Source organism: Myotis daubentonii, chromosome 10, assembly GCF_963259705.1.
Source record: "Myotis daubentonii chromosome 10, mMyoDau2.1, whole genome shotgun sequence".
NCBI classification, from domain to species: Eukaryota; Metazoa; Chordata; class Mammalia; order Chiroptera; family Vespertilionidae; genus Myotis; species Myotis daubentonii.
Genome location: NC_081849.1, coordinates 44,360,373 through 44,373,775, shown reverse-complemented (window position 1 = coordinate 44,373,775; position 13,403 = coordinate 44,360,373). Strand labels below are relative to the sequence as shown.

General features: G+C 38.0%; 1 protein-coding gene across 10 annotated transcripts in view; it reads right to left on the bottom strand.

Moving 5' to 3' along the window:
• Positions 1–13,403, bottom strand: part of ADAM22 (ADAM metallopeptidase domain 22) — a 184,783-nt gene that overhangs the window by 38,264 nt on the left and 133,116 nt on the right. For all 10 annotated transcript variants that reach the window (XM_059712222.1, XM_059712223.1, XM_059712224.1 and 7 more), the window contains exons 16-21: positions 11,594–11,665; positions 11,276–11,368; positions 7,251–7,331; positions 3,866–3,916; positions 3,576–3,639; positions 1,181–1,286 (exon numbers count right to left, since the gene is read on the bottom strand). In XM_059712222.1, coding sequence (XP_059568205.1) covers positions 1,181–1,286; positions 3,576–3,639; positions 3,866–3,916; positions 7,251–7,331; positions 11,276–11,368; positions 11,594–11,665 — 467 coding nt within the window. The remainder of the gene's footprint in view (positions 1–1,180; positions 1,287–3,575; positions 3,640–3,865; positions 3,917–7,250; positions 7,332–11,275; positions 11,369–11,593; positions 11,666–13,403) is intronic.

The window sequence follows — 13,403 nt, the reverse complement described above, 5'->3', positions numbered from 1 at the left end:
GATGAAGTCCAGAAATAATTTATAGAGAAAGTTTTGTCCCAGCAGATCTCTGAAGAATGGATAAATTTTTGCCTCGTCATGAAGTGGGTATAAAGAGTGCTTCCAGAGGAATGAATAGCACAAGCACAGGCACAGAGTTAGCACAAAACAGTGCACATATTAGGGATGAAAGGCATGCTAGACTTTGGAAGAGTGGAGAAGAAAACACACAAAAATGGAGGTTTGGGGGCAAATTGTGGAGGAGGTACAATGCCAAGCTAAGTTTCCATTGTGTTTGTTAAACAAAATAGTATGACATTCTACAAAGTAGTTAAAATAGAGTTCTGAAATCAGACTGCCTGAATTCCAATTCTGCTGCTATTATATCTTCATTATATGATCTTGGTCAAATTAGTAAACTATGCCTCAGTTTCCTCTTCCATAAAATCAGAACTGACATAAAGACCAAATGACATAGCTCATGTAAAGAATAATATAATGTGTAGTATACAGTGCGCATTCAATCCATGTTGGATATTATTCTTAGGAGTAATTAGCTATGCGGAACCAGTGAAATTTGAACAAAGAGTTGACATGGTCAAAAAGAGTCAGTAGAGTATCCTGAGGGCAGCCTGTTAGAGACTGCAGGCATAAAGAAAACCTATTTAGAGGCCTTTGTAATAGCTGAAGAGTTAGTGTAGGTCTTAGTGGGGTCCTTAATGCTACAGGAATAGAAATGAAAGGATGAGTTAAATGGTGGGGGAGTAAAAGGGAGGAATGGACATAACTTGCATTTGGACAATGTGCCAGAGGGAAGGTGGACTCCAGGATCATTCTAGGCTTCTAATCAGAAGGACAGTGAGGTATTAAGACCTTTGGAAAATCAGAACCAGTTAAGTGAGTATGTATATTCTGGTGGCTTTATTTTATTTAATTTTTTTGCTTTTGAGATGCTCTCAAATATCTTCTAGGTGAGAAAGTCCTGAGGCAGCTATAAGCATGACCTAGGCCTTAGGAGAGAGGTGAGCATACATGTTAAGATGTGTGAGGCTTCTGCAAAGATGAGACTGGAACAGTGGGAAGAGATGGAAGGCAGCACACTGCTTCATGGGATGCAGAAAAGAGAAAAGTCCTGCTGGCTTAGAAAATAATGTTTGTCATTAACTAAGGGATAAGCTTGGGGCTGACTTGTCCACCTCACCGTTTGTTGCACTGTATCCATGTGTCTTTGTCTTTCCCACAGTTGCCTTTCTCGGTCCCTTCAATATTCAGTTTCTCATAGCAGTATTTGTCTGATGCCGTCACCTCTGAAGCAGAACAGAATTTTCTATCAGTGGTAGATACAACGTGCGAGCTGCTCAACATGTTTGCAGGGAAATTCCATTTAAAGACTCCTTCATTACAATGCTATCAGTTCCAAAGTGTGCCCAGGGTTCACAGGAGTTTTCCCTCCCTTAGACATCTATGACTCAAGTCCATTTTTCACGACTGCTCATTTGAAATTTGGGAAACAAATCTATTAGCTCTGGTAGGTTTCAGCTATAGGTTCCAAGAACAATACTCCTCAGAATTTGGCCAATAATTAGGTAAAGATGCTACCAAATGGTTCTTTGAATAAATAATCCACACTTTAATCTCAGGGCCAAATATAAAGCACACATTGCTCACTCGACAACTTTTATTAATCATAAAGACAATTTTATTAAAATAGTTATGCACTAAAATTAAAGAGTCAAGAAACAGTGGTATACTGTCTACCTTGTTTACTAATTGTCAACAGCTATCACCAAAAAAACACACTTCAAAAAAACAAAACAAAACACAACAAAAACACAACTTCCCCAGCCAGTGTGGCAGCCGTGGGCCAGATCCGGCCCGTTTGAAATGAATAAAACTAAAAAAAAAAAAGACCGTACCCTTTTATGCAATGATGTTTACTTTGAATTTATATTAGTTCACACAAACACTCCATCCATGCTTTTGTTCCGGCCCTCCGGTCCAGTTTAAGAACCCATTGTGGCCCTCGAGTCAAAAAGTTTGCCCACCCCTGGCTAGGTGGCTGAGTATCAACCCATGAATCAGGAGGTCACAGTTCAATTCCCAGTCAGGGCACATGCCCAGGTTGCAGGCTCGATCCCTGGTAGGGGGCAGCCGATCAATGATTCTATCTCATAATTGATTTTTCTCTCTCTTTCTCTCTTCCTTTCCCTTTCTCTCTTGGAAATCAATTTTATATATATATAAATTTTAAAAAACAAAAAACTTCATTCTGCTTTTAGAAAAACTTGAATTCATGCCAAATCTCTGAGCGTCAAATAACATTTGAAGTCGTGTCAGCATCTTTGTCAAGATATTATTTTTCCTGAAGCTGGGGTTGGTTGATGAAGTTTTCCAATAATTAGATCAAAATGACTTTTGCAAACTAATCAAAAGATGACTGGTGGTTTATATTGTAAAAAGTAATAATAATTATGTTGATACTTTCTTTTTCTATGTTATGCTGTCAGCTACTGGTTATTCTCAAGAGGAGGAAACAAAACTCTCTGTTCAGAGTTCAAACCTGTATGATTAAATTTTCCCCCATCCCAATGTTTCTCTAATTATTCCAAAGAGAGCACACACTTCCTCTCCCAAAGGGATTGTAGCCAGTTTGTAACAACTAAGGGTTGTCATTATCTTTCATGATAATTGTCTTTTGAAAGACTCTAAAACAGCGGTCCTCAACCTGTGGGTCGCGACCTCTTTGGCGGTCGAACGACCCTTTCACAGGGGTCGCCTAAGACCATCCTGCATATCAGATATTTACATTACGATTCATAACAGTAGCAACATTACAGTTATGAAGTAGCAATGAAAATACTTTTATGGTTGGGTCACAACATGAGGAACTGTATTTAAAGGGCCAGAAGGTTGAGAACCACTGCTCTAAAACAAAAAACTACTTTCAAAGGGGCAGATAATAGTTCTGGAAAAAATACATTTAAATATATTTTAAATATAAATATATAATTTCAATAATATGTTCTAGATATAATTGATATATAATTCCCTATGAAAATTTGACAAACTTTAAAGGGAATAACATTAAAATTTCTCTCTGATATAGCAGAGCCACTCCAGCAGGTCACCAGTAAGTAGAAAAGCCAGCTAGAGGTCAAGAAAGATAGTTGAGGGAGAAAAAACAAGTCTAGCGAAAATGCTACAGTTCCAAGGCTACAGCTCCCTAGCCAGCGTCCACGTCCATCCCATAGGGTTGTACAGGTTTTGCTTAAGGACACTCAGCTGCAGAGAGCATATGTGGAGCAAAATCCACGTTTGTTCCGCTCTCCAAGCTGCACACCTGGCAAGAACTTCACCTGCCTGGCAGTGCAGACACCATCTGTCTCATCCAAAGGCACTGCCAGCTACCCAAGATGTGTAGGGCTGTGTCTTCTCAGAAGTGCCCTTCTCTAATTTCCACAAAAGTGCCCCTGCTAAGACGTGTGGTGGTTTGAAGAATCCCTCACTCTTAAAGTGGCTGAAAATTTACTTCCTGCTCACATGGTCCTTGGCCTGATAGCACACTTCGAAATGACTGGGCCACACTGTTTACTTACTTTGCCCCCAGATGTATTTGCACTGTCTATCCCTGGTTTTGCATCTTCCTCCAAAGCAAATCCCCTAAAATGGAAAAGCATACCCATGAGCCATGCAATGTCTGCTGATGTCAGGTAACTGAAAAGGTAAGTAGAACCAGGAGAACTAGTCAAAGAGTATTATGAAGGCTTTTTATCTTCAGAATTTATTATGAAACATTTAAATTAATGTTCCTATTGTGATAACATTTCAGTATTTCTTTCATGCTGGTACACACACAAAACAATTAGGTAAAAATGAACTAACCTACCTGAACACCATCACATGAATATCCATCCATTTTATGAATATTTGGGGCACACTGGGAAAAGAGAACAGAACTATGAGCCAAATGTGCAACAAAATATCGGGATGAGCTAATCCCTTTAATGCTTTCACTTTAAAAATAAAGTAGGAAAATATGTTTAGTGTCTTAAAATATCTGAAAATAAAAACAAAGAAGAGGAAGCAAAAGAAAATACAACAACTGGTTCACTTTCCCCTAAAAGTACTGATCTATCAGCGGCAAACACAATGGGCGGCATGGCAGCAGACAGAAAGAAATGACAGCAAGGACTCAGCTAATGCTAAAATTTGAGAGCATCTTGCTCTATACAGATACACTATTCCTCAAAGCAAGAAAAACAAGAGCATAAAACAAAAGCAAGGAGGATGCCAGCATGGATGGAGCAATAACTCTATGTCTTCATTTTTGTGAGAAGCAACACAGCCCTTACACTCAAAATGACTCTCAGGCAGACCTATTCTTTGCACATGTTAGAAAAACACATGCTTTATGACACGCCCCCTTTATACTTTGTAGTAAGTACAGAAGATTTCAAAGCATTCTTATGGAGTTTTTAAATTTATGATACATTTTTTTCTATCATTATAGTAATTATATACTCATTTGAGAAAAGTTTACATAACGTAAAAATGCAAAATTAAAATAAAAGACAAAAGTTACTCAAATCCCCACCCCTAAAAGGCAGCTATTTTATATTTTGTTTTACATTTTGTTACATTTTTTTCTCTACCTTTTTCTACAAGTTTTGATATTTTTTAAACATAGGTATAGTCAAAGTATAGATAATATTTTATATTCTGCTTCTTTCCTTTACTTATGAATTTCCTCATCATAATAAACTTTTTGTAGGTATCATTTTTAATAACTATAATACATTGCATTGAGCTAACATCATATAACCAATGTACTAATAGGCTCGATAGGCTCTGTGATTTAAAGAGAAATTATGTAAAATGAAACCAATTTTACCATAGGCTAACTGAAATAAATAAGAGTTTATGTTCCTGTAGCATCTCATCAATGTTATATAATAAAATGGCTTTGAACAAAACACTGTTATTCCAGGACCTGCTATGTCTCCAATTTATGCTGTTACAACTAATGTGGCAAGAACATCTTTCTGTGCACATCCACCATTTCATTGTACCCTCATCACCACTGTTAGCTTAGAAACGCAATGCTAATTAAATAAGAAAGGAAAATACTTTTACACGAAAAATCTTTAGTCTTTTAGGATGACCACCTTTAAAATAAAGAATTTTTAATGGTTCAGGTAGATATACCACATAAAAACAAAGAAGAGGAAGAACCATGAACAAAGGTCATGTGAGCGGGAAGTAAATTTTCAACCACTGAATCCCTCTTTTCTAGAGGAAAAAATACACAGGCAGTCCTAGCTTCACATGGCTCCAATGTGCATGAATTTCAGGTACCACAGGCTTGTTGAAGAAGACTGGTACCCCAACAACACAGTTCCAATATCAGTTACCATAATATATTAACTGTGAGTAATTGCATAAAGCACAAGCTTTTACTACTAGCTCTTCAGTTGAGTGATCACTAGGTAAACAACAGGTGAATGACCTAACTCGTCACTCTTTCAAAGCCTCTCAGTGACTGGCCACTCAGTGCCATCTGTATATTGAGTGCATGCACAGACAATCAGGTGTGTAGTTGTGTTGCTGCTCTGTCTTTGGGAGGTAGCATGTGACATTTTACAAAATTGGATAATCAAAAGAGGAAACTAACCAAAAAAGACAAAAGTGCAGAAAAAGAAAAGAAAGAAAGAAAAAGAAAAGTGAAGACATGAAGTGAAATTCTAATCAAATGTAAATGTTGTTATAGAAAAAGTCACCGACTATGGGAATGTTGATAGTGCTATTTGGCAAAAAACTTCACATCGACATCTCTTGGAGATAGTTCACGACATTGAAAGTTCAAAGGATTAAATGTTGAAAGCTGATTTAAACTTAAAAAGGAGTACGGAAAAGATGTTCCTAAGGTTTACAAGGAGGTGGCATTACTCTTGGTAAGTTTTTTACAAAGAAATAAAATACTGCCTGGCCAGTGTTGCACAGTGGTTGAGCATTGACCTATGAAACAGGAGGTCACAGTTCAATTCCCAGTCAGGGCACATGCCTGATTTCGGGCCCAATCCCCAGCAGGGGGTGTGCAGGAGGCAGCCAATCGATGTTCCTCGTTCATCATTGATGTTTCTAATTATCTCACTCTCTCTCCCTTCCTCTCTGAAATCAATAAAAACACATTAAAAAAAAAGAAACAAGATACTTTAATTCTTAATTTTTCTGTTTTAATTTAGTGTGCTAAATAAATGAGTTACTTTTCATTTCAATCTTCATTTAAAATCAACAGTGAGAGAGTTTTGAAGAGTCTGACAACCTTTTTAAAAGATCACAGAACAGCCCTAACCAGCTTGGCTCAGTGGATAGAGCGTCGGCCTGCGGACTCAAGGGTCCCAGGTTCGATTCCGGTCAAGGGCATGTACCTTGGTTGCGGGCACATACCCAGTAGGGAGTGTGCAGGAGGCAGCTGATTGATGTTTCTCTCTCATTGATGTTTCTAACTCTCTATCCCTCTCCCTTCCTCTCTGTAAAAAATCAATAAAATATATATTTTTTTTAAAAAAATCACAGAACAACTGTAGTTTCTTCCATTGACTACTAAGACGACTTTGCATGGTTCTAACTCTCAGGGTTATTTTCATGACCCTCCATTATCTGTACATACACTGACCCTGCGAAACCTGGGACCCTAGCCAAAGTTGATCAACTTCCGCATCTTCTCTATTTACAACTAAATAATATGAAATTCAAGAGCAGCTGTTAGTGACTGAGGTCATGCAAACTGTCTGGGAAAAACAAGAGTCAAGACAGAGAAACAGGCTCCTTCAGAACCCAGTGCTCTGAGGGTCTCTCGCCTTAGCTGACTTCTGTTTCAAAGAGCTGAAGAGAATCTGGTTGTTTCCTCCTTCACTAGACAAAAAGCTAATGAATTTTATTCTCCACTTAAAACAAAAACAAAAAAATTAGTTATTTCCTCCTTCACTAAATAGATAAAAAGCCAATGAATTTTACTCTCTACTTAAAACAAAAAAGGCATGCATGCAATCTTGGCTTTGTTCAATGTGAAGGCAAAATTATGCTGAACATCTGCTCAAGCTTTGAAGACTGAAATTTAAATTCCTGAAAAATAAATAAAAGGAGAGTAAGAATTTATATGAGAGAGAGACACGAGCATCTTGTCCATTCCCGTGTCATCTGGGGGTCAGGGCACTGAAAATACGCCTACTTTTTCCCATCTGGTGTAGAGTGATTATTCTGTAAATTACCTGGCTTGAGTTTCCTGAGCATGATTCACGAATATCACAATCATTTACTGCTTCTCGGCACACAGTCCCCATAGGCTGAAACTAAAATGAACAAAAACCAATGTGTAAAACTGCTGAAGAAAAATTTCTCAGAGTATCATCTTTAAAAAAGCAAAATGAAGATTTGGGGGATAGGAATATCTTAAACTCCTTTAACACGGTAGTCTGTGAAAAACAGCTACTGAATGAAATGTTAATCTGGTACTTTTCGGAGAGAGTTTCTTGTGTATGCAGTAATTTGCACAGTCATCACACACAATCCCTGATTATCTTGGTAAAACAGGACCGTGCTTGATGATGCATCCTTTGAGACGGAGGAGTCAGTCAAGTTCTAGGAATTCTTCCTTCCAAATGGCTTTTGGATTTACACTTCCCCCTCATTTTTACTGGCATTACTTTTTCTCTTACCTTTTCTGCCAAGAATTTGGAAGTTACATTTTGGGCTAAATTGCAAAAGTTCGATTTTCTGGCAAAGCTATTTCTTCCCGTGCTCTCCTTTCCCTTCTTTCCCGCCTCATTTTTAAATGGATTTATAGCTTGGTCCTTTATTCTTTTCTAATGTTTCTATGATTTGTACCCATGTATGGGAGGGATTTTTGTTTTGTTTTGTTTTTGCCTGTTTTCAACCACCTTAAATATTTCTTGTAAGTGTGGGACTAGTACCAATATATTTTTAAGCTCATCGGATTTATAATTGCAAGACTACTCATTATAACAAAGCAGAGATACATAGCGTTTTCATCTTTTCCCTTTGCTCTTCAATCCCACTTACTTTCCTTCTCCAAAATGTTAATATTTGGGGCTGGATATTTCTCTGCTTTGATCTCCGCTCACAGAAAGACACACATTATTCTTCAAGCACACGCGCACACACACACACACCTTTCATCTTCCTCCCTTGCTCACAACCCTCCAGACAATTCAGTTTCCTGTTGTTTGTAGAACATGAACAGCACATTGCCAACTCCAATCAGCATTTCAACAGATACTTTTTAGAAGATCCAAACAAAAATTGTGTTCATTTGTTCGTTCATTCATTCATTCAAGTATTTACTAGCCACTTAAATGTGCCAGGCACTGGGAACCTAATGGAGAACAAAACTCAAGAATCCTACTTGCAAGAAACTGTTTTAATGGGGCAAAATAGGCTATACAAACAAGGAAATAAGCAGAATAATTTCATCTCATATATTCTGGCTCTCTTCCTCCTTGGAATTGGGGCACACCACAGTTTTAGAACATCTGGGGTAGAAATATGAGCAGATTTAAGGTAGAGTTTATACGAGAGTGGAAATGTTCAAGGACTACCAGAGATTTCTGAGAGAAAGCACAGTTAAGGAGGACCTGCGCTAAGTGCTGGGGCACAGAGGTAAATGTATCATCCCAAATCCCTGCCCTCCTAGAAGTTACACACTGAGAGAAGAAAAATAATACATAAGCAGTATTTTATAGCAGAGGTCCACAAGTGATGGCTCGAGGGCGACACCTGGTTGGGCACATGTGGATGTTTTTCCTTTGGTTTGTTTTTATTTTATTTTTCATTGCTGACAATATTACAGATGTCCCCATTCCCCTCCCTTAACCTCCCCCTGCCCCCTATCACCACATTCCCACCTCCCCCTAAGCCTACTGTCTGTTTCAGGCTATGCATATATATATACATATTCTTTGATTAATCTCTTCCCCTCCTCTCCACCCTCCTTCCCTCTAAGATCTGTCAGTCTGTTCCATGTATCTATGCTCCTGGGTCTATTTTGTTCATCAGTTTATTTTGTTCATTAGATTCCAGATAAAGTGAGATGGCATTTGTTTTCCTTTGTGTGGCTTATTTAACTTATCATAATAATTTCCAGGTCCATCCATGCTGTCTCAAAGGGTAAGAAATCCTTCTTTTATACAGCTGCATAGTATTCCATGGACCAAATGTACCACAGCTTTTTTATTCACTCATCTACTGATAGGCACTTGGCCATTTGTTTTTCTAAATAAAGTTTTATTGGAACACAGCCATGCCCATGGGTTTCTGTATTTTTGATGGCTGCTTTCAAAGGCAGAAGTAATTGACATTGATAGCTATGACCGACAAAGCCTACATTCTGGCTCTTTGTAGAAAGTGCTTGCCAACTCTGACTTATATACACATTATTATAAACACATGTAGAAAAAATAGAAACACACTCAATCTTGTTCTTCTATGTCCACTCCTCCATTCACTATCTTGCTTTGGCCCCTTCAGGAGCCCACGGTAGGGTGAGAGCGGGGATGGACGGGGGTGAGAAATCAGCAAAAAAGACCTTACTTGACTGGTACTTATCTGTGGGATGATTAACATACCACTTTATTGTATGTATTCTATTATTTTTTATTTGTTCTTTGAACTGATTACATCACAAAGAGCCAAAGTCCATAAATCAAAGAAAAATAGCCTAATTAAATGCACATAATGGGTGGGCAGACTTAAAATATTGAGAATTAAAATAAGGGATTGGGGAAACCGTTATGGCCTTTGGAAAAGCTGACAGAATAAACAGTTGAGGCAGCCAAAATGAAAGAACGTCTGTTTCACATTTGGTTTCATCTTCCTCTTTTAGAGAGTTTGCTCAGAGATCTCTGCCAGCGCCTCACTTGTCTTACAGAGCTGCCAGAGACACCGTGGTAACGGGAAAACAGCAGAAATCGCTGCCAGCAGATCTGGGAAGTAACTGCACATATATGCATCCCCGGCTGAATGAGCCTACGCAGGTTATTTCACTTCCTTGAGACCGGGATTGCGCAAGTGAAAAAAGTCTGGATAGTAACGCCTATCAGAAAGTGTGGTTGTGAGCATTATCTAAGACAGCATCTCAGCCAGGGGTGGATTTGCCCCACGGGGACATTTGGCAATCTCTGGGGACATTTTGGTTGTCACCACTGAAAGGGATTGTGCTTGCATCTGGTAAGCAGAAGTCAGGGAAGCTGCTAAATATTCTACAATAAACAAAACTCACCCTCACAACAAAAAATTATCCAGCCAAAAATGTCAATAGTGCCAGCACTGAGAATCCAGATATAAGATGTTATACATTAAAAGTCCTTAGCACTATCTCCGGCACTCAGTAGATAATTGGTTCATATTTCACCCTCTCTTAACTCTAAGTAGACTAATCAACAAATAATCAGTAAGTATTTGATGAGCGTATTTATTCATTCATTCAACAAATGTTTACTAAGAACCTGTACCAATTACTGTGTAAGTCCCTGGCTCTGCCGCCATAAAATGCACAGAATGAAGGACATATTCAACCTCAGAAATAATGTAGAACATTGTACCAGACTTTCTATGAGAAGAGAAAAAATACAATAGATTTCTCTGGAAAAGGGAAGCCTCAAATAACTGTTAGTCTTGATGGAAAGGCTTCACTATTTGGAGACAGGTCTGAAGATGCTGGTGGGAGGGTGAAAATAGTCAATGTGTTTCAAGGTGCATTTTAAAATCTCTTGCACAACACATGTAAGGTGTTATCATGTCTAAAGTATTCCTTTTGCTCCTTCAACAGATAATGCAAGAGATGTACCAAACTGAGCAGTGAGAAAAGAAAGGTCTACTACATATCCACTTGGGTTTACATGAAAGGGAAAACAGCATTCAAAGATTTAACACCTGTTTTCACTTAATGTGCATAGTCCTCAGGGAGGCAGTAGTAGTGAGAGGACAAACTCTGGGAATTATAAAGGTGCAGGCCCTAGCTCCCTGACTTACTTGTTTTAAGACCCTGGGCAAACTATTTAACCACACAAGCCTCAGTGTTCTCATCTGATAAATGGGAATAAAAATAGTTACTACACCTCACAAGATTTTGTGAGGATCCTGTAAAGCATTTGGCACTTAGTCACTTAATATGTGTTAGATACTACTGTTGTTATTAGATTATATTCACCTCACCTTAACAGTGTCATCAAATATGTCCTCTTTTTCATCAGTTGGTTATGAAACAACATTTACTTACCTTGCACTTTTTACAACAAAGACCATCACTGCACTGAGAGTCTTGAGTCAAGGTGCATTTCTTACAACACTCTGCTCCTTCGAGGACACATTCCTAAGGAATATAATCATTTGCATAATGTCAGAAATGGGATAATTTTCCTTAAAGTACCAGGATATTTTCTAAAATAAATGAACAACCTCATAATAATAATCTTCCTTCCACAAATCTTATAAAACTTCCAGGCACCACCCCTGCTCTGTATGTCTATCTCAGTGTATGGGCCTGGAATGACCCTGAATAACCTAAATGAAGTCATCAAAATACCCAGAGACTTACTGCTGGGGTCCCGCAGTCACACTCCTCTCCAGTTTCAATGAAGCCATTACCACACTCAGGAGGATCCAGAAGCTGTGGAATGAAAACCAAAAAGAGAATTAAAATAGAGAAAAAATCAATGTCAAAGACTTTATGAGACCCTAAGTGCCACACCTAAGCTTCTGGCATATCTGTCAGTTATTCAAAAATATATTTCTATTTTCCTAAACAGAAAGCACAATTTCCTATAACTTTAGAACTGGGAACCTTAAAACAGAAGTGTCTAATATTGTTTCCATGTCAGATTTAATCATATTTATATATATATATATAACATACATAACCAAGTAGGGTCTGATAAATGCCATCAAAATAAAATATGATCTAGCCACTGACCAAAACCAAGCCAGAATGACTCCTGAAATGTCATTTCCTTTAAATAGAAAGCAAAGGATTCAAATCTTGGCTCAGCTACTTATCTGGGGCAAATCGTTTACCATCTCTGAGCCCAAGAGTTTTAGTATTTAAAACAGGAATAATATCAACTGTCCATCTACATCACAAATTGCTGTGAGGATCAAGTTCAATTACCTGTGAAAAGCCCTTTATTAACTATATTTTCTTGTGTAACAGAAAGTTATTTCATTGACAATGAGGAAAACATCACAAAATAACAAATCCACTAATTTTTAATACAAAATATTGTTCCTCCTATTAACATAGTCCTGCAGAGAACAGCAATGATAACTTTCCCCAGAAACAGAAGCAGTTTTTGGTCTGTACAAGAGTATATTTTAAGACTGTTTAATTTTTAATTCTCCATCAATATATGTTTTGACTATAATTTACCTTATGATTATAGGTAAAATTAGTAAATATAATTGCTATGTTTTAAATATATAACATCCATTCAAAAATTAATCAAAGTCTACATTTTACAGAATGGCAGTGAATACACACCTAACAACACACACACACACACACACACACACACACACACACACTTTCTTAAAACCAACTAGAGGGAAGAAGCAAAACCAAATAAAGCAAGCAACAACAACAAAGAATCCCCACCTCATTTCAAATACTCTCTCCTCTCCAACAAAAGAATCAATTCATCTATCTCTCAATTTCATTTCCATTCAAAGAGAGCATAACGAATGAGACAGCTTTGGAAGCCAAAACTAAAACGTATCTAGGTGAAAAGCACTCTTATTCTCTTCCTCTGGGTTCAGAATAATCAGTAATTTTGGTAAAAAGACTTGAACTGTTTTGCCTTTATAGAAGTAAGAATTTTGTTCAATTATCACTTCTGGAACTTTCGGTGCTAAAGTCATTTTATTGCCATGTGATACATTCCCTAAATGTCACCGGAGTGACAGAGGATGAAACCAGGTGAATGACTCCCAAGGCTGTGGTGCGCAGAAGCACGCCACCGTTGACATAATTGACAAGGACAAACCATTCTCCTTTAATGTGCAGACTTCCAAGGGCAGGAGGAAGACCTGCTTTCAGGCAGTCAGTGATCAAAGGACGCTCCTCACCTTGCAAAAGCCTCTGACAAAGTCTAAGCACAGAAAGACTTTCTCCTTCTCTTCTTTAAGCAAACTTGGTTTTCATATTGAGAAGTACTTGCAAGGCAATGGCAGGGAGTAATGAAGGTAGCTATACCCCCTACCCCCTTTCTACCGGTATGAGTTGTGATTATGTATCCAAAGAGGGGAACTCAAGAAAAACGAAAACATTTTGTAAGTTATCCCTGAATCATCATGTGGCCATATAAATAGAAAATGAAAAAATTTCAGAAAGCAAACATTCTTATTTCTACCTA